At 41.7% G+C, this 23,822-nt stretch overlaps 2 protein-coding genes across 8 annotated transcripts in view; one reads left to right on the top strand and one right to left on the bottom strand.

Annotated features, from left to right (window-relative positions):
* GPR146 (G protein-coupled receptor 146) overlaps positions 1 to 16,966 on the top strand; it is a 64,765-nt gene extending 47,799 nt beyond the window's left edge. For 3 of the 6 annotated variants that reach the window (XM_084818199.1, XM_084818198.1, XM_084818200.1), the window contains one exon: positions 12,347 to 16,966. In XM_084818199.1, the coding sequence (XP_084674325.1) occupies positions 12,391 to 13,392 (1,002 nt within the window). In that variant the 5' untranslated portion in view covers positions 12,347 to 12,390 and the 3' untranslated portion in view covers positions 13,393 to 16,966. Of the gene's footprint in view, positions 1 to 7,341; positions 7,617 to 12,235 lie in introns of those variants that run through there. The other 3 variants (XR_014785495.1, XM_084818197.1, XR_014785494.1) reach the window with 3 other exon arrangements.
* The window catches only part of LOC146336476 (uncharacterized), a 196,252-nt gene that overhangs the window by 106,895 nt on the left and 65,535 nt on the right, over positions 1 to 23,822 (bottom strand). The gene's annotated exons all lie outside the window — the stretch shown is intronic.

The following is a 23,822-nucleotide window of genomic DNA, read 5'->3' on the forward strand; positions in this document are numbered from 1 at the left end:
GTTCTTCTTGCTCTGAAAATAGCCAAACAACATTGGTTTCGTTGTTTTTAGCATCCCTCACAAGTCACAGCTCATTCTGGGCCTTAGCCTTCATTATACCATCCTTATAGGCTACTGTGTTCTACTACTCGCTTCCATGCCCTATACATGTCCTTAAGTCTCAGCTTATCAGAGAGCTCCCTGTGCATCCACATTGGCTTCTTTAAATACCTCCTATTTTCCCCAAGGTTTCCGCCACTTTCATTTAATCATCCAATTCTTCCTCATTGATCACCATTAAGTCCAGGACAGCAGCTCACCAATATCTGGTTCTAATAGCAAAAAGTTGCATGTACTACCAGTTCATACTGTGGGTCTCCAGACTATATTCATTTATTATGTTTTTAATCTGCCCAATAACAGATGTTATCACAGAAGCTAAAAGACTAAAATACAATACAAAACAAAATAACACAACAAACAGTACAGGAATAAATATAAAATAAAGACAGCCATACAATCTAAAAAACTAAACTCTAAAGTGCCTGGGAGAAAAGAACAGTTTTTGCCTAGCACTGAAAAGGTAACAATGTAGGCATCAGATGAGCTTCCTTGGGGAGGGCATCCCATAAACAAGGCACCACCACTGAGAAGGCCCTCTCTCTTGTAGCCATCCGCCAAACTCCCTTTAGTGGGGACACCTGGAGGAGGGCCTCTGAAAATGACTTAAGGGTCTGAGCAGGTACATACGGGAGGAGACTTCGATTAGATCATCTGGTCTTAAGTCATTTAGGACTTTAAAGGTCAACTTTGAACTGGCCTGGAAATGGACTGGAAGTCAGTGTAGCATTTAATGGTTCATTCCCTAAAGCAGCTGTACATTTTGCTAGGTTCCTGTGAACTACTTATCCTTATTAAAGCAATAAGGACAGAGAAGTACATACTCTGAAGGGTTTACCAATTTGGAGGAAGATCAAAGGATTCCTTGCACTTACCTTTCACCATCTTTATAACACATAAGACAGTTTCAGCTGAACATTGCAAATTAGCATATGTTACAGTACATATGCATACAGACAGTGCATGAAGACACATAATTACATGACAGCATAAAACCTCTGCCCCATTAATTACAAAGCGTTGATGAAACAGAACCAGTACATCCAGTGACAGTATATAAGATGGCCAGGAAACAAACTGCTACCCAACTGCTTATATGAGCCCAATCGGATTTTTTACTCTCTCTGAACAGCATCAAACTTTTGAAATTCCTCTGTTTCAAGAGTGATTTGCCATAAAATGGAGGGTGATTTACCATGCAGTGCCATAAAGTGGAGTGCTATTGAATCAACTCAAGTCCAAAGGGCCCTTGGGTATGTGAAACAAGCTGCACAGATCTTTGGATCCTGACCATTGTAATGAGATGGACAATCAGTGTGGTGTAGTGGTTAGAGTGTTGGATTGGGACTTAGGAGACCTGGGTTGTAGTTCACACTCGGCCATGAAGATCACTGGGTGACTTTGGCACAGTTACTGACTCTCATCCTAACCTACTTCACAGGGTTATTGTGATGATGAAATGGAGAAAAGGATCATGTACACTGCCTTGGGCCTCTTGGAGAAAAGGCAGGATATAAACGTAACAAATTTTTAAAAACCCACAAGGCTGGCTCTGCAACCTAATGCAAAAGTGGTCATAAGGTGCACTACGAGAAAAGAGGTCAAGAACTAAGCACAAGAATTACAGAGGTTGTGAGCACATTTTTACACCAAAACTTATCTGCCCCGCTTATAAGGGCAATGGAATTACTAAGGGACTAACTACACATTACACAAACATGGAATTGAGCCCCAACACTGTTTTGTTTTTATTTTTATTGAAAAGATACTTTGGGAGTGGAGAATTTGGAGCTGAGAACTGGTGCTTAATTCTTCTCACCCACTCTTTCTCCCATTCATATCCTTCTACTTTCAGCAGCTACTCCCACCCCATGAAGTTCCAAAAGCAAGTTTGGTTCTATGTTCTTGGAGCCCCACGGCAATAAAAAAAAGCACTGGGGGAGCTAAGAAACAACAGTAGGATACTTATTTTGTCCATTAGGCAAAAACAGGAAATGCATTTGAAAATATCTTGTTTCCTTTCACACCATACAGCAATATCTTCATTATATGATAATGATGTCCCAGTATGATGTATTCAAGCTGGAACTCTTCCACCAGACAAACTGGTCATGGGCGCCACCATGCAATCCTAAATGACAGGTTTGGAAAAAGCGTTGCAGGTTATTCATGCCAACACCCTTGACCAGGGAGGATTTTCTTCTACACTAATACAAAAAACATTTTATCTCTGTTTGATCAAATACTTGTGTTATAAATAATGGTGACTCAGCCAGCCACAGATGAAGGATTATCCCATTGCCCAATATGCCCTCCCTATTAAACTATGACTTCAACAATGTTCATGCAGTTTGATTGATACAGTAGGGGCATAAAATCTTAAATGCGCCCTGGTTATTGACCTTGGAAATAATGCAAAGCACTTGAATGTTTCTCTTTTGAATCCAAAATCTTCCTTGGCTGTACCAGTTTGGAGTCTGTCTTCTGGGTAAATACTATTTTCTCTGCATAGGGAAATGACCATTAACTATTCTAGAAGTGACATCCCACATTCCAATTTATCAGTCAAGCATAATACCTAACAGATTCTAAAGCTGATACACAAACAGTGAATAATCCCTGCAAGATTGTAAGAGTGCTGCAATATTTGATATTACATTGTTAGTTTGCTCAATCCTGACTTAAAGAACCCTGACTTCAATTACCTATTGTACAATCTACTGAATAAAATTCAACAGAAATCTGAATCTTGCAAGAATATGTCCTTAAAAATTCACTACTCAGTGTGGTCCACTGTGGAAATGAAAGGAATTGACAGTTGGACCTTCAGCAGGCATAACACGTGCTCAGCCTATAACAATAACTCCACCCTATAGCATCTGAAATTGACTGGTACAATAAGTGCAGGATAAGACAATTCACTGCCTAATGTAATATAAATGATCAGGAGTTAGGGGTGAGGTGGCCAGGTTTGCTGACAACATCAAATTTTTTAGGGTGGTTTAAACAAAAAGCGGTTGCGAAGCGCTCTAAAAGGATCTCTCCTAACTGGGGAATGGGCATTAAAATGGTTCAATGTATGTATGTATTTATTGAATTTCTTAATTGCCCATCTGGCCAGTCACCCGGCCACTCTGGGCAATGTACAACAATACAATTTTAAAACAATAAAATTCTACTTTAACACATCATAGTTCTAAAAATACCCTAACGCACCCCAAATGCCTGCCTGAACAACCATGTTTTTAATGCGTGGCAGAAGCTCATTAAAGAGGGGGCATGGTGGAGTTCCCTAGGGAGGGAGATCCACAGAGTGGGGGCCACCACAGAGAAGGCCCTCTCCCTCGTCCTCGCCAGCCTAGCTGTCCTGGCTGACGGGACTGAGAGAAGGCCATCCGAGGCTGATCTTGTTAAGCGGCCTGTCTGGTATTGCTGGAGGCGCTCCTTAAGATGTAAGCACGTCTAAAGAGGTGCACATTGGGGCAAAAAAAATCCCAGCTTCACATACATGTTGATGGGATCTGAGCTGGCTGTGACTGACCAAGAAAGAGATCTTGAAGTTGTGGTGAATAGCTTGATTAAAATGTTGACCCACTGTGTGGCTGCAGTGGAAAAGGTAAATTTAATATTGGACATAATTTGAAAAAGAATTAAAAATAAATAATTAAAATTAAAACTGTCCATATCATACTGCCCTTTTACAAATCTATGGTGCAACCACACTTAGACTACCTTGGATAGTCTGGCCACCGCACCTCAAAAAAGATTTTGGAGCGGTTCACATGACACGACAGCCCACTATGCGTAATTTAAACCACAGTGAGGCTGTGGCACATGCAGCCGCCACTTTGAATATGCAAGACCTGCTCAGGGCTTGTTGTGTTGTGCGAACCCGGTGTGGGTTATGTGAGGGTTAAACAAACCTTTGTTGTTGTTGTTGTTGTTCAGTCGTTCAGTCGTGTCCGACTCTTCGTGACCCCATGGACCATAGCACGCCAGGCCTTCCTGTCCTGCGCTCTCTCCCGGAGCGTGCTCAAGTTCATATTCATTGCATCCGTGATGCTATCTAGCCATCTCATCCTCTGCCGTCCCCTTCTCCTTTTGCCTTCAGTCTTTCCCAGCATCAGGGTCTTTTCCAGGGAGTTTTCTCTTCGCATTAGGTGGCCAAAATATTGGAGCTTCAGCTTCAGTATCTGTCCTTCCAATGAGCACTCAGGGTTGATTTCCTTTAGGATGGACTGATTTGACCTCCTTGCAGTCCAGGGGACTCGTAAGAGTCTTCTCCAGCACCACAGTTCGAAAGCATCAATTCTTCGGCGCTCAGCCTTCCTTATAGTCCAGCTCTCACAGCCATACATTACTACTGGGAAAACCATAGCTTTGATTAGACGGACCTTTGTCGGCAAGGTGATGTCTCTGCTTCTTACTATGCTGTCTAGGTTGGCCATAGCTTTCCTCCCAAGGAGCAAGCGTCTTTTAATTTCATGGCTACAGTCACCGTCTGCGGTGATCTTGGAACCCAAGAAAGTAAAATCTGTCACTGCTTCCATTTCTTCCCCTTCTATATGCCAGGAAGTGATGGGGCCAGATGCCATGATCTTCGTTTTTTTAATGTTGAGTTTCAAACCAGCTTTTGCACTCTCCTCTTTCACCCTCAACAAGAGGCTCTTTAGATCCTCTTCGCTTTCTGCCATTAGGGTGGTATCGTCTGCATATCGGAGGTTGTTGATAATTCTCCCAGCAATCTTAATTCCGACCTCTGATTCATCCAACCCGGCATTTCTCATGATGTACTCTGCATATAAGTTAAATAAGCAGGGTGACAATATGCAGCCTTGTCGTACTCCTTTCCCAATTTTGAACCAATCGGTTGTTCCATGTCTGGTTCTTACTGTTGCTTCTTGACCCTTGTACAGGTTTCTCAGGAGACAGGTAAGGTGGTCTGGTACTCCCATCCCTTTAAGAATTTGCCACAGTTTGTTGTGATCCACACAATCAAAGGCTTTAGCGTAGTCAATGAAGCAGAAATAGACGTTTTTCTGGAATTCTCTTGCTTTCTCCATGATGCAGCGAATGTTGGCGATTTGATCTCTAGTTCCTCTGCCTCTTCGAAACCCAGCTTGTACTTCCGGTAGTTCTCGGTTCGCATACTGCTGAAGCCTAGCTTGTAGGATTTTGAGCATCACCTTGCTGGCATGTGAAATGAGCGCAATTGTGCGGTAGTTTGAACACTCTTTGGCGTTGCCCTTCTTTGGAATTGGAATGTAAACTGACCTTTTCCAGTCTTGTGGCCACTGTTGAGTGTTCCAGATTTGTTGGCATATTGAATGCAGCACTTTAACAGCATCATCTTTTAGGATTTTAAATAGCTCGGCTGGAATACTGTCATCTCCGCTAGCTTTGTTGTTACTAATGCTTCCTAAGGCCCACTTGACTTCACTCTCGAGGATGTCCGGCTCAAGTTGTGCGAACCCGGTGTGGGTTATGTGAGGGTTAAACAAACCTTGCATAACTCTAAAACAGACATTTGCTGGGTTCGCACATCACAACAACCCCTAGCACGGGTTACATATGCAACCTCACCGTGGGTTAATTAACCCACAATGAGCTGTGGCATGCTGTATGAACCCTGTCATTCAATCAGTTCGCACAGTCAAACAACCCATGGTTAACCAACCAAAACCATAGGTTAAAACTCTGGGTTGTTTCTCCATCATTGCTACTGTTTAATGCTTTGAATTGTCTAGTGAACAACATGACCCACTTCACATGTATTGACTAACTATGGCTTAACTAACTAACCCATAGTCAGTCAGGGCCACGTGGCAGTGAGCAAGCATGCTGCCTCCCACCCGCTTGCCATTTCCGCTTTGCATCAGCTTTGTCAAGAACCCAGGAACAACCCATTCCCTGGTTGTTTGATGAAACATCCAAACCTGGAATTCTAGGTTACTGAGGAACAAAGAATCCAGAGATTTAATCCATGGTTTGTTGTTGGTTAAAACTCTGTGTTGTTTGTTCCTCAACAACCCATAATTCCATATTTGGACATTGTAACAAACAACCCAGAAACGAGGTGTTCCTGGATTGTTTATGAAAGCAGATGTAAAGTGGAAGTACTTAATGCACAGGAGGCAGTGCACTTGCTCACTGCCACACAGCCCTGAGTAATTATGGGTTAATCAAGCCATTAATTGGCATTATGTCCAAACCACATCTATATGTGAAATGTCTGTTTCATAAGCATAAGTTAAATAAAAGTGCAAAGACCCATGCAGCTAAAATCCCTTGAGTTTGCTTTAAAAAACAACAACCTGAAAATGATTCATACCAGGTGTCAAATAGAGAGTCTTTATTTAGTACACTACAAAGTACACACACACACACACATGCACACGGAGCAATGAGCTCATGTAGTCTAGCACAACAATTGCCTAAAGAGAGTAATGTTTTCTCCCAAGTCTTAATGGGTATTAGCTTCATGTTTTAATAGTAAACCTTTCAGCTCCATGTTACCTAATGTTTTAATTAGTCTAAGCAATTATAAACAAGGTACTATCTGGCAACCTAATTCTAACCTTCTGCAATGGTACATCTACCTGAGACTTCTTCATGCCATTTATAAAACATGAGCATATCATTAAGTTTTGTGATACTGAACTGGCCTAATTGCTGGCATAGCCTATCTTAAAAACTTCTGCAGTCACAGGATAAGGCTGTTTTTATTGATGATCTGAAAGCACAGTAATGGCTTTGGATGTGAACTCTCATTGATCAGAATGTGAAGAATCATGAAAGATTTATTAAGACATACTTTTCTGAAAAAGCAGCACACACATGAGACTGCTTTTGAAACAGATGGGAGTTTCAAAAACAGCTTATGGCATGGCGTGGTGGTCAGCTCTGCAATTCTTACTTTTAAATGCAAAGTAAACGTGCATTTTGTTATCCATTTTTAGATAGGCTATTTTGCCTAGAATGAAACTGAATTTCCCAATAACAGTTTCCAGTAAGGGATTTCATACCCTCAGTGGAATTTGCCAGCTGACAGCAAACCTGCTTTTTAATGAGAATGCAATAAACTAACCCAATCTAATTTTAAAAAAAGCAAGCAACTGTAACCCAACACCAAGCTGGTGTATTCCAGGAACATCTCCCTTTCTAACCAATCAACTGGATGCAGACAAGACTCAGCAGAGGGTAATGTCAGGAACCACTCCCCTTTGAAAACAGCCTCTCATTTCTTGAAACTGGCTGTAAACAGAGAAAGGGAGGAGCTAGCCATGGTTTGCCAAGAGAAGCAGAAACTTTGTGAGTAATTTACTAGAGGATAAACAAGTGCAGCACATATGCAGAAAAACTACTGAGCTGTGTAAGTCCTGGTGATCACAGACGATTATAATGTGTTCAAAGAGGGAAAATACAACACCCTTCGGCCTGCTTTCTTCACCTGAAATGTTATTTATCAGCCATATTTGGACTCTGAAGTACAAAGGAACATGCTACATGAACTGAAGGTAGGAGTTTAAGAGGCTGAGGTGGGGGAGGGAGTCTGACAGCTATGAGAAATCAGAGTCAAAGCAAATTTGTTCTACAAATAAAGAGCTTCAGCAATGAAATACTCTAGAGATGCAAATTATATTTAAACATCAAAATAAACTTTTGAAAAAATACATGCGCGCATGCACACACACACACACACACACTTCACCTGCTACAGGGTATATTTTTGTATTGTATTAACATGGACATGGTCCTGCGCTTGGGAAAACTATTCTCAAAGTACTACAGAATTGACTGTTGTATCTGAAGAACAAACAACATGAACACAAATACCGTAGCATGCGATTTAGCCAAACAAATACTATACATTCTTTTTTGCAGGGTTAAACCCTGCTTTTGGGGAGAAAAAATCACCTCGGATTGCCTCCTAAATAAATTTTTATTATAGACTTTCAAATTAACTAATCTATAATGTAACAGAATACATGGGTGGTTATTTCGAAAGAAAACATTTACCGGAGCACAGAAATGTCACTAGTCTTCACTGTGTTTGGGTTTTTAACTATTTTAATTACTTAAGCCATTTGGGGTTTAAACTTAACATTCTATAAAACTTAGAAACACTGGGAGTTTCGCTTTCTCTGCATAAAAGTAGATCTTAATACTTTAAGATTACTAATGTACTTTAAATAAGGACTGTGGGGCTAGCTGTTAGGGTATAAATTGACATCCAGCCCTTGCCTTGCAAGAGGCAAATCAGAGTTGATGAAGATGGCACTGATTGAATCAAAGAGTCCAACCCACCAATGACTACTGCTAACCTCTTCATTTCCACAGAAATGGGCTTCTTCCAGTCACAATTTAAATGAGAGGAGGTTGCTTCAATGACACCCAAGTTAGGATGTGCTGGGTTTCTGGTTGCCCTCAGGTGGGGCAGGGCTACTGCCCAGTGGTGAAGCATCTGATTTGCATCCTGAAGGTCCCAGGTTTTAATCCCTGCTATCTCCAATTTAAAAAAATAAGGGGGCAGGGGGGATCCCTATAGTAGGGTTGGACATGACCTGTCTCTGCCTGAGACCTTGGTGAGCCACCACCTGTCAGAATAGACAGCCCTGAGGTAGATGGACTGATAGCCCCAGTGTAAGTCAGTTTCATATGTTCATGATGTACACGTTAAAGTACTGAATTATATTTAAATACTTTTAAAGCTGAAGTGTCATCAAGCATCGTACTTTAGATTTTTTTAACATTAATGTTAAGTTGTTTAAGAGTAATAAAGTAAGCTATGCTAATCCTGTCATTTAATAAAAGAGGAAATTATTATAGGCAAGAATAACACACCTTTAAATTAAGCCATGATCAAAGCAATTATAAAACATTCATTTGGTGCTCCTGCAGGGAAAAACATCTTAGATGAAGAAGAAAGTTCCTAGAAATTATCCAGCCACTTTTATGCCTGATAAAAGCTTTGGAGCTGTCTTGATTCTTGAGATGGAAAAGCAGTGCTAATTGGAAACACAAAGCCCATGTGCTTTAAAAAAAATAGCAGTGCTGTATGGATAGGAGGCCAGGTTCTCCAGCTGTACACCAGCACAACTCCTTTGACACCTCAGCTGAGCTATTCCTGTACAGCTGAGAGGCAACCAAGTATTTACAAGCCTCTATCAACTTAAACCCATGAGAATCACTTATTTCAACCTGCTGCTCAATAACATTATATTTCAATTGTGAAATCTTTACTACTAGACTGATTGTGCTTTCTTGTTAAAAAAAAAAAAAGGAAGTTAGATGTCTACATTAAGTTATATGTTTCACATGTAGCTTGATCCTGTCCTTTATATTATAGATGAAATGTTCCTGTCCCATGGAGTTTACAATCTATATTTTGACAGCGGGGGAGAATCATGTAAGGGGGGCAGGCAAGGATAACAGGGGATGAATACTACTAAGTAGGGATGTCAGAGAATTCTGCCACGAATCTCGGGGAGGCCGAATGCCAGCGCATTCGGCCCCCCAAAATCGGTGGCGGAATGGTCTGCCCCCTCGCCCCCCCGGGACGGGACTTACCTTGGGCGAATCTTCCTGGCGGCAGCGGCTCTGGTGGCTGCGGGTCTTCCGACCGGCTGCCGCCGCCGCCGCCATTTCCAGTTAAAAAAACAAAAAAACCAAAAAAACGTGATAGGCTACGTAAAGATTTACGTAGCCTATCACGGCTAGATTTTTAAAAAACACCGTGATAGGCTACGTAAATGTTTACGTAGCCTATCACGGCTGATTTAAAAGAAAAAAAAAGCGCGTACGCAAATGGTGGTGCCCATGGGTGCCGCCATTTGCGTTCCTTATTTTGGCACATCTTAGTCTACGTAAACATTTATGTAGACTAAGACGGCGAAAATAAGGGGAACGCAAATAGCGTAAACGTCTACGCTATTTGCGTTCCCCTTATTTTCGCCGTCTTAGTCTACATAAATGTTTACGTAGACTAAGACATGCCAAAATAAGGAATGCAAATGGCGGCGCCCATGGGCGCCGCCATTTGCATATGCACTTTTTTTTCCTTTTAAATCAGCCGTGATAGGCTACGTAAACATTTACGTAGCCTATCACAGCTGACTGCAGGGACGCAAACGGCGGCGGCTACAGCCGCCGCCATTTGCGTCCCTGCTAGCCAGTGGCTGGTGGCTCCGCAGAATCCCTGCGGAGCGGAGCCGGCCGGCCAGAATTTCGGGATGGAAGGATGGAACGCCTCCCCCCCGGCCAGAATTTGGGGGGGAGGGACGGAGCGCCTCCCCCCACCACAAATGTCACCCTTTGAAAAGGTAAGTGACTTTCGTACATCCCTACTACTAAGAGAGCAATTCTATGGGTGTCTAACCCACAGGATGGAGTATCCTAAGCCCTGCCGGCAAGAGTCTGGCAGGACAGGACCAATGGCAGAGGCTTTTTTAGTCTCTCCACCCTCCAAAAATGCATTTTGCGTTAGCTTGCTGGTGGGAATGGGGGCAGAGAGGCCATTGGATCCAGCAGATTCACAGCCCCAGCAGATTCACAGCCTCCCCCCCTCCCACACAGCCTCCCCCCATCCCCCCCCCTTCTTCCCCTTCCTGAGGTCGGATTTCTGACCCTGGGGAGCAGCCATGGAGCTTTCTGCAGAGCTAAGAAATTCATGTTCGGATCTCTCTCTCTGAGGGGGAGATTCACAGCATCCTATAGCCTCTCAAATGCTCTCTAGGGGCCATAGGATTGCTCTCTTAGACTCTTTCAACTGAGTGTTGAATGGTGTTAAGCCAAAGGCATCATAGAAGAGATGAGTTCTCGGGCAGGATTAAAAACAAACAAACAAACAAAGAATGGTGGCACCATTTAGGTGTCCTAAAAGGTAAAGGTGTCCCCAACCAGTCGTGTCCAACTCTAGGGTGCGGTGCTCATCCCCGTTTCTAAGCCGAAGAGCCAGCGCTGTCCAAAGACGCTTCCGTGGTCATGTGGCTGGCATGACTGAACACCGAGGTGCACGGAACGCTGTTACCTTTCCCGCCAAGGCGGTACCTATTTGTCTACTTGCAATTTCTTGCTTTCGAACTGCTAGGCTGGCAGGAGCTGGGACTGAAGACGGGAGCTCACTCTGTCACGCAGCACTCGGGTCTCGAACTGCTGACCTGCCGACCTTCCAGTCTGCAGTTCAGCGTCTTAACCACTAAGCCACCGCGGTCCCAGGTGTCCTAGGTAGACATTATAAGCATATGGAGCAGTAAGGGAGAATAACCAGAACCAATGAAAGGAGCAAGAGTACAAGACAGAAAGGAAGGTTACAACATAAAAGATTAGAAAACTTTTGGCACATCAAAGTGCTATAAAAATGATTATGGCCGGGGGGGGGGGGGGGAGACATTTAAAATGTCTACAGCATAAGAGATTGTAGTGCTTAAAGCTATATTGTAGAAATGTAATAAATAATATTGAATTCTAGGAAAAAGAGACGCATGGAAAACAAAATGTTCAGATTACCAGCATAACTGATATTTTAGTTAGTAAATACTTCAATAGGACATATAGGCCTTAAGTGTTGTATAGAAGAACAGAGAGGGGAAACTTTCAGAAAGACCTGTGACAGTCTCCAGTTTTAATTCACTTTGCAAAGATGCACTAGAAAGGCCTACCTGCATCTAGGTTTTGACACCCTAATGAAGACTGTCAAGATGCAGGATAAGGTTCAGGGAAGAGAAACAAAGAGGGGTCATCATCTGAAATGGCCCAAAAGAAGAAATGAAAAGCATCTTTACCTAAAAAAACCCAGGCCACTGGAGAATAAAAACTATTTTCAATGCCTATGGAACTGCCATATGGCACATGTAGAACAAGGGCTAGCAGTCCTTTGCAGTGACCAGGAACAGAATGAGAGAGAACTGGTTTAAACTTGAGGAAACAATAACCATCCAACAGCAGTAACTATCTAATCAGAATCACAGCAAGGCTAAGGAGCAAACAGCCATCATGCAGTGTCTCCTCACTGATGACTTTTAAAGCATGTGCAAATTTCTCAGTTATTTACTTAAGCTGCTTATTCCTGGGGTAGGCATAAAGAAACTGACAACAGACTTAGTCTTTACATACCACTCTTCAAATTATACAATTATATTTTAATGATATTTCAAACTTCTAAAGTGCTTGGCGTATATGGTTGAGATAAAAGATTTTTTTTCATTTTTTAAAAGCATATTTATTTTCTTTCTTTTTCTCCATTTAGCAAAGCTGGTAACCAGCAGAAAAGAAACGAACGTTAAGGTCACTATGTGGAGCTGCGAAGCTTTCAATAGTACCAAAACCACAGAGGACCTGCATCTCTGCCATGATTTCCATCTTGTACTTTCCATTTTTTCACTACTCTACCTCATCATCTGCTTCCCGATTGGCCTTTGCTATAATGCCCTACTGGTCCTAGTCAATCTATACAACAAAGCAACTATGACAATGCCAGATGTTTACTTCGTCAATATTGCAGTTGCTGGCCTCATCATCAATGCAATCGCACCAATGTACCTTCTAGGACCTGCCAGTACAAAATGGGCTATCTGGAGTTTCAACAATGAAGTCTATATTACCTTGCTTATCTTATTCAATGTATCATCTTTGGTTATCATGTACTCAACTACACTGCTCAGTTTGGACTACTACATTGAACGTGCTTTGCCAAGAACTTACATGTCCAGTGTATACAACACAAAGCATGTATGTGGATTTATCTGGGGAGGAGCTATGCTAACCAGTTTTTCATCTCTCCTGTTCTACGTCTGCAACCACGTATCCACTAAAATAATTGAATGTTCCAAAATGCAGAACAAAGAAGCAGCAGATGCCATCATGGTTTTTATTGGGTACATTGTACCAGCCACTGCTGTGCTGTATGCACTTGTGTTAATTTTGCGAATACGCAAGGAAGCAACACCACTGGACCAAGACAATGGAAGATTAGATCCATCAGTGCACAGGCTTTTGATTGCTACAGTCTGTACACAGTTCACATTATGGACACCCTATTATGTAACTCTTCTAGTAAACACATTAACTAGCATGCAAGGAAAAGTCACGGATGAACATTACATTCGAATATTACATTTTACCAAGGGATTGTCAAAATTCTTGGCTTTTTCAAGCAGCTTTGTCATGCCTCTACTTTACCGATACATCAACAAAAACTTTCCAAACAAATTGCGAAAGCTGCTTAAAAAACTACACTGTGGAAATCAAGGATGCTCTCATGAGCGCACAGTTGTTCAGCAAGTTATAACGTAGGTATGAATGAATGCCAGTGGGCTCATACCCAGTTTGCAAAGCTTATTGTCCAAGCACTCTCATGTGGAGGCCACCTAGCTAGGATGATGATTTACACTGTAAATCAGCAGCTCACAGTTTTAACCTACAAAGGCGGTGAAGCTGGTTGGAAAACACTGTTGAGAATCTGTCTGTGGCTTACAGCCCTTTAATTTCCAAAACTTTCATGCACTGATTCAGTTACACAGTATAAGCTTTGCTCTAGTAATTCTGTGTAGAGAAAATCACTAGTGGGCCAAATGAAGGCTTTGACTGAACACCTAGCACTTTGTAATCTCATAGAGTTGAACGAGGTATTTTATGTTCCATATAAAATAATGATTTTTAATTTTACAAAGTAGTTTTATTTCAAGGTGAGGACAGCACCTTTTCAGTTAAGATAATCTCCACTAATGTTCAAGCTGGTCAAATTGTGTAACACTCTAAATGATGAAGTATCAAGGATAAAATTACTTTAATATTTAATATAAGTAAGGGAGATTTTGTAAAATCCTGATTTAAAGGTAACATTTATTTGCAATTCTAAAATAGATTATTCGCAGACTTATCTTTGTTTTAATGTATTCATATAGTCATATTTTCTACATTTATCAATGAACCAAAAAAATCTGTTTTCCTTATTTGCATCACAAAAACATTTCAGTCAGAAGTAGCCACTTTTAAAGAAAGTTTTAAAAAACATTTTACCTTGAAAAATGAAGGACAGAGGTGTTGACAATTTTAACATGAAAATTAAAAATCACACAGGGTCAAAGAGTGTCTATTTAATTGTTAATGGATTTATTCTTGCATAAGCTTTCATGGATGCTGTCCACTTCCATCAGAATGCATCTGATGAAGTGGACAGTGTCCAAAAAAGTAATGCCAGAATAATTTTTTTGTCCTGAAGGCCCACAAAACTCCTCTGTTGTTTTGCTGCAACACATGGCTACCCCTCTGGAAGTTATTTAATTGTTATGGTCCACAAATATTCACACAAGTATACTTATGTTCTTTTAACAACCCAATAAATGTGCTTCTAATTAGCATTTTCAGGATATTATTACCCATATAATGGAAAAGGAGCAACTTTAAATGTTTACAAAAACAGAAGTTTATGATCTAGGTATTGATTGACAGGAGCTTTTGGAAGAGATGCAACTTACTGGTAGTTTTTTACTAGCTTGTGCCACAGAACAAGTCTGATGTGAATATATAGTCTATGAAATGCATTGGAAGCAGGATTGTTATGCTGGTTTGGACCAGGGTGTTTTTTTGCCTCCCTTTACAGTGCCACTACTCTTCCACCTTTTTGTCAGATAGGAAAAAACCCATCATAAACAGCAAGCCTAGGCTAGGATCCAAAGGGCTACATATGGTGTTTCATGCTCACATAGGCCCCTTTTATTTCCACTGCAGAAAAGCTGTACTGGAAGGGCAAGAGATCCTCCAGAACAGGGTTCAGTATAGTATGAGGGGCTGTACATGGAAGGAGGAAATCAGCAGCTTCCCCATGGGTGTGCAGAAGCACCTCAGACACACGCATGCGGCGAGCTACCGCAAACGGTTGCCAGCCTTGGCTGAGGGACCAATGTTTGTATTGGCTACACAGACACACAGAGTGCGCTGTACACAGAGAATTCAGGGGCTAAAGTCGTTAATCATGCATTTTAATACATATGCATTCTTCCATTCACGCCTGATTTCGATTATCCTACTAATAACTTGCTTACTTACTTTTCTCAGGAACATATGAATCAACTTTTTATTATTTATTATTGAATACATTTTTTTCAAACCCTCTTTAATTTACATAATATAAATAAGTTCACTCCGTCATGGTTTGTCTACATAAAGGGCCATCTAGCATGAGCGTAGCAGCATGTGTTAGAGGGTGCACTGCTGTTCAGCATCTTCAACCACCACCGTTTTTTCCTCCGCTTCATGTTACACAGAGTTTTTCACATGTTTTGTTTCTTTGGGTGACTTGCTTTTTGATATTTCCTATTCAGCAGCTAAATTCCACTGCAGCTCTACAGTCTAGGCATGTTGTAACATCAAAAGGATAATACTGGTAATAGAGAAAGGAGATTTCCTCTGCTTTCTTCCTTTCGCTAGCAGTTTCACTCAACAAGAAAAAGATGCAGGAAACAACTGTGATACTTCTCCTTTACACTCTTCAGATCTCTCCCCAATTTTCATCGTGCTCTGGCAAAGCTGTCCACTCAAAACAGATTTCCAGAACTAGTTTTCACAGCTTCAGCTTAACTGACTGATTTCCCAACGTCTTCATATTACAGGAAGTGCTACTCACCTGTTTTGCAAAGCTGAAATTAATGTAATTTATTTGAATATGATTTATTTGAATATCAGTGTATTTTGTTGATACGTTACGGAAAAATACACATTGCTTCCAGTTGCCCTCCCCAAAGCAAAACAATTAATAGCTAGGCAGACATTTGCAAAAAGGGCAGCAGAGACTTCTGCCACAGAATATGGAGCTTGAACCAGGAGGAATATTGGCTGAGACTGGAATTTAGCCTAGTGAGTTACCACAAGTCCATGGATGCTGGGGCACTGGAGCACTCTTCAGGCAAAAGAGGAGAATGAGCCCCTATGATTGGCAGACAGTATGAAGTCTCTCAGTTGGTCAATGCTGGTATAAATTCTGACCTTGTCTGGTCAAAGCTGTATTTGCTGCCTGCTACAGTTCAGATTCCAGTTCAAGCAGCTATTTCCAGTACCGGAAAGCAGAGGCTGTGGGTTACAAATGCCCTCACTTCATGTAGGAATTGGGTATTTGGCCCAGCCCTGGTCCCGAGACATACTCTTCTTTAAGAAGACAGTTATGACAACAACTTAACTTAGCACCTTACTTTAAATGCATAAATGAGTGAGCAACAGGCCGAGGTCCCATTGCTCTCTTCTACTCCTATAGCTGCACACCATCTGCCAAAGTAGCACTGGAAAGGATTCCTAGGTCAGTGGGATTGGGATTGAGAGCTCACTAAAATATGGGATAATATTTCACAAATCTGAATATTTTAGGTCAAACATCAAATCATCAGATCCACTTAGGATGTGCTTACCAACTTTTCTTTATAGACACAAAAAAGAACTTTATCAAAAGAAAAGCTGAAATTGCACAATTTAAGGGATTGACTGGTTTGTAATATGTACATGGTAATTCAGTCCTGCATAGACATTATGCAAATCACAATAGCCTTTTCTGTTTTTTTAGGCACTGAAACTGCAAGCCACAAGACCACCAGTAATTTTGTTGTCTTATCCTTTTCTATCAAGTCTCTCAGCAGGGAAATATTTAACCCAACATTTTTGCTCTATGAATGTCTCCAGGAGTTTTCTAAAAACAGGGAAATTAAACATAGTGAAAGCAAAATGGCACTAGAATCCTGTTTGAATTCCATAAAGCATCATAAATTCTCAGAAGACAGAATCTTGTTAATTTCTTTTGCCACTCACATAATTCCCTGCTTCAGAAAACCCACATTTATCCACAGGCAGTTTTGATTTGCCTGTGCCCTTTTTTTTGTTCTCTCTCACTTAAAAGTATCACATGAAATCATATTCATGTTTACTCAGAAATCAGTCCCATTGAGCTCAATGGGGTTTATTCCCTGGTAAGTGTGCTTAGAATGGTAGTTTCTGTCCTACTCACTGTAAATTTGCTTCTAGACATAAACAAAAACTGCCAACATTCATCTCTGTAATTAGTAGACAGCCTGAAGCCTCTGGATTGGTCAGGCCTGGTCTAAATATGAAGAGCTGGCCTTCTGCCTTCACCTGGTCAACAAGGTAGGATCTCCTGCATCTTGTACTTAGGCATATTTACTTGGAAGTAAGTTCAGTTGCACTTACTTCCAAGTGTGTACATCACAGCCTTGGTTTAAGTTTCACTGCGGTGTTCTAGAAAGGTAATTTCACTGTTTTGGAAAAAGAAAAGTGCAGTATTTTAGATTCAAGGAAATGTTCAGTCACTTTGTTTTGCAACCATCTGTACAAGTTACTAGTCTCAAGACTGTGCCCTATATTTTGAGCCACTTAAGTTCAAAACGTCAGCACATTTCTTCGGGAATCTTATTCATCTGCGATGTTATCATTTCAAAGTTCTGTGTTTTCCCATTTAAACTGGTTTAATTTCACAGGAGAGTGCGTATATGTGTGGTGCAAGTGTGAACCTGGTATTTTAGCTGCTTTCCAGATAATGTACCACAGAGATGCCCTATGCCATTCTTACCTCTAAAATACCAAAACAGGAATTACAGCAGCCACATACACTTTCATAAACTTTGGCTCGAGGGTGATTTTCAGATAAGCATTCGAGCAAACTGCTAAAGAGACAAAGAGTTTGCAATCTTTATTCCAGTAAAGAATGATCGGTCTTACGGAAAATATCAAGCAGTGAAGATAAAGAATGCTAAGGAATTAGAATTGAAATCTGTTCTCATAACTAATTATCAAATGTGGGGCCTTTACATTTCAATGCCTGAAGGTTTCTGGTTACTTTGTAAATATGAGCCAAACTATTTAGTATTACAATGAATATTACTGTATATATGCAGAGAGAAGCAGTCTACTGATGTAAAAAGAACACTTTAAAGAATTTATTAAATTATTTCCTAAGATACAGATTTATCACCATTTTAAAATAAACTTCTCTAGATCATTAAAGAGTACTGTATACGGTTTTATGCATACAGGAAGCCAGCACAAGAGTGCCATTATTAACAGTATTATTTTCTCAGAGTAAAGATTAGGATGTTTGAAAATGATTTATGATGTGTAGTTCTCCTTTTAATGGGGGAGACAATGATGTAAAATCAATAAACTAATAAAATTGTTCATCCCTGTCTCCACCTGTGTCGCTGTTGCAAATACTTAAACTTTCTTGGATTTAAATACTTATTCTGAACCAGCAATTCTATAAAATATTGAGGCAGACAAGAGGGCAATACTTTCACTAGATTAACCTGGTCACAATTATCGAACCTCTGATAATATTCAGGCTAGACTAGTGTAATGTGTTGTAACTGGGGCCTGCCTTTGAAAAATGTCCAGAAACATCCACTGGTGAAGAATGTGGCAGTTGGATTATTAAAAAGAGCCCCCTCAAAGCCCCCTTAAAGAGTACTGCTGTACTCTTTAATTTCCCATTAAAGGGGAAATGGGGAAATGGGGAAGCAAAGTTTGATATGAATTTGTATGCAGTGAGGTAGAGAAAACTGAAAAGGCTGTGAAGCTGGTTGACTATGAGAGGGGCAAGCTAGATGGAGACTGCCACTTTGCCTCCACCTCTCCTCTGCTGAGAGACATGACAGAGAAAAACAATTTCATGATGGGCAGCTTCTGCTTACTCCCACTCCACACTTCTGCTCCCCCCCCCCCCCGGTCTCATCCTTGTGGGATGTTGCCAGGGCCAGCACAGCAGCTGACTTTTTTTCTCATGGATTGAAGTGGCTGCTGTCCATGAAGGGAAAAAGCCTGCTGCTCATTTCTTCTCTGCTCCACCTCTTGAGGTTGGACTCTCCTTGCCTCATGGTAGGCTGCAAGAAGCTGTGAGGGTGGCAGGCAGAGGCCTCCAACCTGATCCCAAACAAAGCATAGGCAAGCACCTAGCAGCAGTATCGGGGCAAGCTGAAGCGGCTAGGAAGAGGGGTAGCCACGATCCACCACTCTTCCGTGATCTGCCACCTGGTTTGCCTCACTCTGCCTAATGAGAAGGCCGGTCCTGCAAGGGACTCCTCAACCCAAGTCTCTGAGGGTTCAATCCTCATGGAAACAGAAATACAGAGACCCAGAGAAGCAGAGAAGCAGAGGCAAGTAGTCTGAAAATGTGCTTGCGCTGCCCAGAAGCACCAGAGAGAGCTGATGCCCTCAGGAGGAGCAGCTGATGGGTACAAATTATAGGGCTAATGTCAACAAATTGAGATATAAAGGCACATTTCCCAATTATCCATATAAATTGGAAGGAACGTACTGCTTTATAGGACACATGTCGAAGCATGTGTCGTTCAAAGCAGGTGTCTCAGAGGTGTGTTTTCTTGCTTCAACACGATAGCTGTGCCTCCTCCTAGGAGTAAAGTGTAGGTGCTACATTCCAAATATAAAATGTCCTCTCCAGAGAAGCTTAGCTGGCAGCAACTCTGATGTCCTTTCAGCAGCAGCCAAAGGTGTGTGTTTGTTTTGAAAGCTGGTTTTATTTGTTTAACTATTCTTCTGGTTTTTATCCATCTGGTGTGTTCTTCTGCTTTCTGATATTTAAACCTTGAGTTTTTATGGCATTTGTTATTTTAATCTGTGAGCTGCCTTGTGAAACGGATACTAAATGGTGGCATATAAATACACTAAACAAAGAACTACCACGATAAAGGCACAATCATATTGGAATGCCACCCACTAGACAGAAGCCTCTGATCCTGGAGGCTTGCGAGTATCCAATGCCCTGCCTAGCTGATGCCAGCAAGGCGGAAGGAGCAATGGAGGTGATTTTCGCCTCTCCGTCTTCCTTCTTTCTTTTTCCTCTAGATGGGCCTTTGACACCATCTAGCGGAGGCACACTGGTGGGGGTGGTACCAGGGCTGGATTTCTCGTATCCTGGCCTCTAATCTCCCCTCCCACTGGAACACACCCTTTTCGACCTCTGTGAGATCCTCCAAGGCTGTTTTTGTGACCTCAGAAAACAGTTGGCACAGTTCTTTCTGCAACAGCTGTGACGGGATGGGGGAGGGATCAGATCACGTAGTTCCCCACCCAAGGTCATAGCAGTGTCCACAGCTTTGGGTGGGGGACTTCAATAAATCCTGTGGTCCCTGGGATTACCATAGGATTGCTCTCCTAAAGGCCCTTTCTATTGAACTGTCTGTGCAAATCATGCTTAACTGAAGGTTTTGCATGTTCATGCAAAGGGCTGGATGCGCCCGATGTTGCCTGATCTCGTAAACTAAGCAGGGTCAGCCCTGGTTAGTACTTGGATGGAAGACCGCTGGAAATCAGGCTTCCTGCACTGAGCAGGGGGTTGGACTCGATGGTCTTGTAGGCCCCTTCCAACCCTATGATTCTATGTAACACAACATTAATGGAAAAGTTTCCTCTCCAGTAGACTGAGATCCTCTAATTGCAGTAGCATTCCTCTTCTATTCATCTCAGTAGGATCTGCATGGCCTTCTGCACAACTCCCACTAAAATGACTCCAGAATATGAAGCAGCAGTATGGGGAAGACTGTGCTCAAACCACTCATGTTAAATGCAAAAGGAGCTACAGCGGTGTGAAGCTTGGCATAGATGACTTTAGTCCAGGGAGTTTTTCCATGTGCATACATAAGTTCTAGTGTTCTGTTTTCCAGCCACAAGAAATGATCACACATCCAAGATTCCAATGCTCAACATACTCCATCTCTTCCAGTGTAAAAATCTTGATGAAACAGAGATATTCCCTGTATTGCTTTGAATTCCATCAAGCCACAGGCAAACGTAACACTCACTCCCCCGCTTCAGAAATATCATCCAATCAATTTCTTTAGCATACTATAAAACTCCTCTTCCTAGCTAGCAAGAATTCTGCCTAAGCCCCACCTCAGTCTAGAACATCATGTTCAAATTCCACACTGGTCCTGGAACCACAGTTTTAGTCATCTTGTTTATGAGACATGTATACAGGCAACTCCCAATATAAAGGAAGCCTCTTTATATCCTGGGGCAGGACAGGAATCTTGGAGAACTATTATAATTATGCAATGAAGACACAGCATACTAAAAAGATGCCTATTTGTTAAACTGAAACTATCTAAAGCACTTTAACTGAACTCCTTGATGAGGGCTAATAAACTGAAGCTGAATCTTGACAAGGCAGAGACCCTATGGGTGGATGGTTTCCAGGTCCAGGAATTGGGTTGTTTACCTGTTCTAGTTAGGATTTCACTCCCTCTGAAGGAACAGATGCATAGGTTGAGGGTGCTCTTGGATCCACCTTTGTCACTAGAGGCCCAGCTGACCTCACTGGCTCAGAGAACCAATTACCAGCTTCAGATGGTATGCCAACTACGTCCATTCCTAGATACAGATAGCCTAGCCACTGTGATCCATGCAGCAGCAACCTCATGATTGGACTACTGTAATGTGTTCTACGTGGAGCTGCCCTTGCACCTGATTTGGAAGCAGCAGCTAGTGCAGAATGCAGTAGCCAGGATGCCCAGTGCAACACCTAGATAATACCTTGTGTTAAAAGAACTTCACAGGCTGCCTATTAACTACTGAACCATGCCCAAGGTCTTGTTGTGGACATACAAAGCCCTAAAGGTTGTGGGACAAGGATACTTAGCTGACCTTCCCTTATATACCCTGTCGACCCCTGAGATCTTCTTAAGAAGCTTTATTGGTCATTCCATGCTAAATGTAGTTTGAGAGACAAAAATGGTAACCAGTTTTAAATGCCTCTTGAAAACACACCTATTCACACAAGCATCCCCTGACCTGTGAGGACTCTTCTACTACCCCGTTTTATGGTGTTATAGTGTTTTTAATTATGTATTTTTTTATCTTGTGATACTGTGCTTCATTGTGAACCACTTAGGGATTTTAATATATTAAGCAGTATAAAAGTATAATAAAATAAATAAAAAAATAAAAAAATATTGATATAGTACCTACCCCAAGTATTACCTAACCAGAGTGGATACCCCTGCTATAGGGAAATCCCTATGTACTTGGCATTGCTGGCCATCCAAATGGCCATGTTCAGCTGGAAATGTGTTGTTTATTCGTTCAGTCGCTTCCGACTCTTCATGACTTCATGGACCAGCCCACGCCAGAGCTTCCTGTCGGCCGTCGCCACCCCCAGCTCCCCCAGGGTCGAGTCCGTCACCTCCAGTCAGCTGGAAATAAGAAGTGCTAACTGAAATGCATTTGGATTAGTACCCCTTGGGATAAAACACCAATCAACTGGATTACAATGGCTCAGTTCAGAAATAATCTAAACCATGGTTTATTACATGACTGCAAAGGAGCCATAGCAAGCATCAGGCTTACATGCTCTCCCTCTCTTCGGTGACCCTGGTGTTTTTTTAATCAACTAGAGTTGGAATACACCACAGTTACCCAAGCTGGTGGTCATGAGATAAATTATGTTTAATTAAAGTAAGTTTTCATTCTCCTCCATTTGTGCAAAAAGCAGGGGAGGGGAGAGGAGGAAGAAAATGAGAGCCACGCATCACTGCGGCTTGTTCACAATAATTGAGAACCATGGTTTAGATTACTGTCTGAACCAAGCCAATGACAGAAGCACACAAAGAAGATTCCTCCTCTCACTGCAGGCTCCAGTCTCAGCTACCATACTAACAAAGGATGGAGGGAAATGACCTTGCAAGCAATATTCCCGCCTCCTGCTGATGACTCCAATCACCATTTTCCCATCTTGGCATTCATATCAATAGTAGTTCATAGTTAACAAAAGAAGAAGTTTATTGCTAATCCTTCCAAAAACTCCATCTTGTGGTTAACTGCAGAATGCAGTATAATGTACTTTCATCCACTGCCTTTATTTTAGAAACATCTCATAATGAACACTGTGATGAGCACTACTTTAAGAGAAAAACATTTTATTTACATAATAATGTACTACTTAAGTGTGAGATAGTGCCATTCCAGTTCATACTGTAGTAGATATGCATTCCTGCTCCAGTCCAGGACTGCCACAAACCACTGCTATCTGTGGCACAGCCTGGTAACCCGCATTTTAAATAAATAAATGGTATCCATTTGTTTCTATGTATGCAGCAGGAACACAGATAACGACTTGTCTACGTTTTACCAGTGACAATCAGGGCAAAGGGTTCATTCAGTTGTACCACAGCTGTGCCTTTAGCAGAGTTCATGTCCTCTTCCCTTAGGCCTTCAAAGAGCTTCATCATGCTCCCAGACTTGGTTGAAAATTTGGAGGTAATGGAGCTACAGAACCCACTAAACAAGTCTGCTCCATACTAAACTGCAAGCTTCGAAGTCAGTCTAAATTACATTAACGGGAATTTTGCTGGGCCGTTATTTTTGCCATATGCACATTAAGACAGGATTTAAAAATGAAATAGAGAGATACCTGCTAGGCACAGCACCCTGCACTGGATACCTGGGATTTCCTAGGTTACCATTTGACCCTCATGTTACAAAAAATTATCATTGGTTGCTGGAAATGCTCATCACAAACCTCATTCCATGGGTGCAAAAATCCAAGCACCCAGTAGCTACCGGTGCTTACTCCAATTGGATGAAAGGCTCTCAAGTCAGAGTGTATAATTTCCAGATATGTGTCAGGAGCGCCCTAGCAGCCTCTTTCAGTACACTCCAATAGCCAACTCAAGACACAGATGAAAGGATTCTTTTCAAGGCTTTAATCCTTTTAC

The sequence above is a fragment of the Heloderma suspectum genome, chromosome 12 (genome assembly GCF_057233095.1).
Source record: "Heloderma suspectum isolate Gila_16-S chromosome 12, 16-S_ref, whole genome shotgun sequence".
In the NCBI taxonomy this organism is placed as follows: domain Eukaryota; kingdom Metazoa; phylum Chordata; class Lepidosauria; order Squamata; family Helodermatidae; genus Heloderma; species Heloderma suspectum.